This window comes from Myotis brandtii, unplaced genomic scaffold (genome assembly GCF_000412655.1).
Source record: "Myotis brandtii unplaced genomic scaffold, ASM41265v1 scaffold2603, whole genome shotgun sequence".
Taxonomy (NCBI): domain Eukaryota; kingdom Metazoa; phylum Chordata; class Mammalia; order Chiroptera; family Vespertilionidae; genus Myotis; species Myotis brandtii.
This window is the reverse complement of record NW_005359896.1, coordinates 33,773-36,231: the sequence shown is the minus strand read 5'-3', so window position 1 is coordinate 36,231 and position 2,459 is coordinate 33,773. Positions and strand designations below refer to the sequence as shown.

Here is a 2,459-nt window from a genome sequence, read left to right as displayed (position 1 = left end):
GGGAGACGTTCAGGGCCCGGGGCTGCACTTGAGCGAGAGGAGAAGGCCCTGGAGGTTGGGACCTTAACACGACTAAACTGTCCATTTAAAAGGGTGAAAGGGTCCTATTTATGGGACAGGCATTGACCATAGTCACACCTGAAGCCATGAGCAGCCCCTTCAATGGCAGGTGATAGCCTTTCTCTTTGCAAACATCGGTCAGACAAACCCCTCGAGTGCGCGTCTCCTCAGTTCTGTGGTCACAAGCACGTGCCAGGCTCAGGGGGCAGGCCCACAGCCCCCAGATGCACACAAGCTCCTGCTGGGCTGAGACCCGAAGTGGCAGCACTGCAGGTGCATGGGAGGCCTCTTTCAAAGCAGAGGAAATGCGCAGGGAAAGGCTCCCAGGGCCCCGGCGGGACCGGGTCTGGAAGCTGCGCATTCTTGGCATCAGGCCGTGCATCCTGAGCGACACAACAAGGAGAGAATTCTGGCTGAACCCAGCCCGCTTCTCTCCGTGGGTGCGGACACAGCCGGGAAACAAGGAGAGGCCACGTCTGTGCTCCAGGACGGCCTCTGTGGGAGAGGGGGTGTGAGTGCTTCTCTGTCTGTTTCCAGGACAAAATATACGACAGCGCGCCGTGTGCCTCCTACTGACCCACAGGACCTTTCCTCCGACGACAGATGGCCCGACAGCGACTCTCCATCGCAGAACCACAGCTTAGCTCCCCTCTGTGCCTTTTGATCCTGAAACTGCAAGACAATTGTTGAAACCTCCCCCACATGTTCATCAATAAAGCGCCTGCAACACCAAGGCTCTCTTTGGTTACTGACCCAAATGGGGACCTTAGGAGACGCCCCTCACTGAGCTGCTCACAGCTGGGACGGGGACGTTCAGTACAGAACTCAGGGCTGAGACATGGGAGCTGCAGGGTGCTCTGCCCCTGACCATCGAAGCCCAACAGAAGCCTATCCCTGGGAAGGTGTCCTCCTCCACCCCCTCCCCACCGGGCCCTCTGGGCCGAGCTCAGGCGCTCAGACTCCAGGACCCACCCATGTCCTCACGTCCACGCTGTGCCCTCTCCCCAGGGCCGGGCTCCCCTCTGGGTGCTCTCTCTCCCTGACCCGATGTGCAGGCAGGTAGCAGAGCAGTGAGAGAGGGGACTCGGGCAGTGCAGGGCTGCATCCTGCCTTGAATGACCTCCCACTTCTTTAGAACATCCCTTGGGCCCTGACACCACTAGGCCCAGGCAAAGGACCCTTTCCCCACACCCACAGCTTATAGCAGTGATGGCGAACCTTTTGAGCTCGGCGTGTCAGCATTTTGAAAAACCCTAACTTAACTCTGGTGCCGTGTCACATATAGAAATTTTTTGATATTTGCAACCATAGTAAAACAAAGACTTATATTTTTGATATTTATTTTATATATTCAAATGCCATTTAACAAAGAAAAATCAACCAAAAAAATGAGTTTGAGTGTCACCTCTGACACGTGTGTCATAGGTTCGCCATCACTGGCTTATAGCTTACACAACACACATGCACACACACACATGCACACATATATGCACGCGCACACACATGCACATTCACACACTCGTGCACACACACACATGCACACACACTCACTCACATGCACACAGTTCTTTAGTGAGAACTGGGCCTTGCAGTCCTGGGGCCCTGAGACCTTTGGGAAGTGCCCTTTGCTCCTGCTTGACCCTGGCCATTTGCAGAGGCGTCTGTCCCTTCGCAGTTGGTGTGGACATTGTGATGGAGCCCTGAAGGCCCTGCATTGTGAAAGTTGCTGAGTTGAAGGTAAATGGTACCTCAGATGAAAACTCTATATTTTTACACATCTAAGCGTGATAAACACAGAGTTCTGAGTGGATACAGACTGTACATACTGTCCTAGTGTGCTCAGGCCGCCTCAGGAGGTACATAGACCAGGTGGCTGAAGCAGACATTTACTGAGACTGGGAAGTCCAAGGCCAAGGTGCTAACAGAGTCAGTGTCTGTGGGGTCCCTCCACCCATCCTCCCACTGCTGGACTTGCCATGGGTTGGCCACCCACACCCCGATTGGGGGCGGGGCTGGCCTGCAAACCTCCAGCCTTCCCTCCCCCCATCAGGACCCCACCTGTGCATGAATTCATGACCGGGCCTCTAATAAAAGTATAAGCAGAAGAAGGGAAATAACAAAGGTAGGGCAGAGATCAATAACATTGGAAAAAAGTAATAGAAAACATTTAACCTGAAAGCTGGTTCTTTGAGAAGCTCAAAAACAATTCACACACCTGTCTAGACTGAATAGGATAGAGAGAAAGAAATGACCAATGCCAAGAACGATGGAGGTAAAACCACTACAGACTCTACAAATATTAGGAACAACGATGGCAATAAATTTTATTGTAGAAGAAATGAGCACAAATTTTTTGGAAGATACAAAATATCATGGTTCACTCAGGAAGAAAGAAAAAA

At 52.3% G+C, this 2,459-nt stretch overlaps 1 protein-coding gene across 1 annotated transcript in view; it reads left to right on the top strand.

The window, feature by feature from the left end:
• LOC102240835 (mammaglobin-B) overlaps nucleotides 1-757 on the top strand; it is a 2,292-nt gene extending 1,535 nt beyond the window's left edge. Inside the window, exon 3 of the mRNA XM_014541117.1 lies at nucleotides 598-757. Coding sequence (XP_014396603.1) covers nucleotides 598-636 — 39 coding nt within the window. The 3' untranslated portion in view covers nucleotides 637-757. The remainder of the gene's footprint in view (nucleotides 1-597) is intronic.
• The last annotated feature ends 1,702 nt before the right edge of the window (nucleotides 758-2,459 follow it).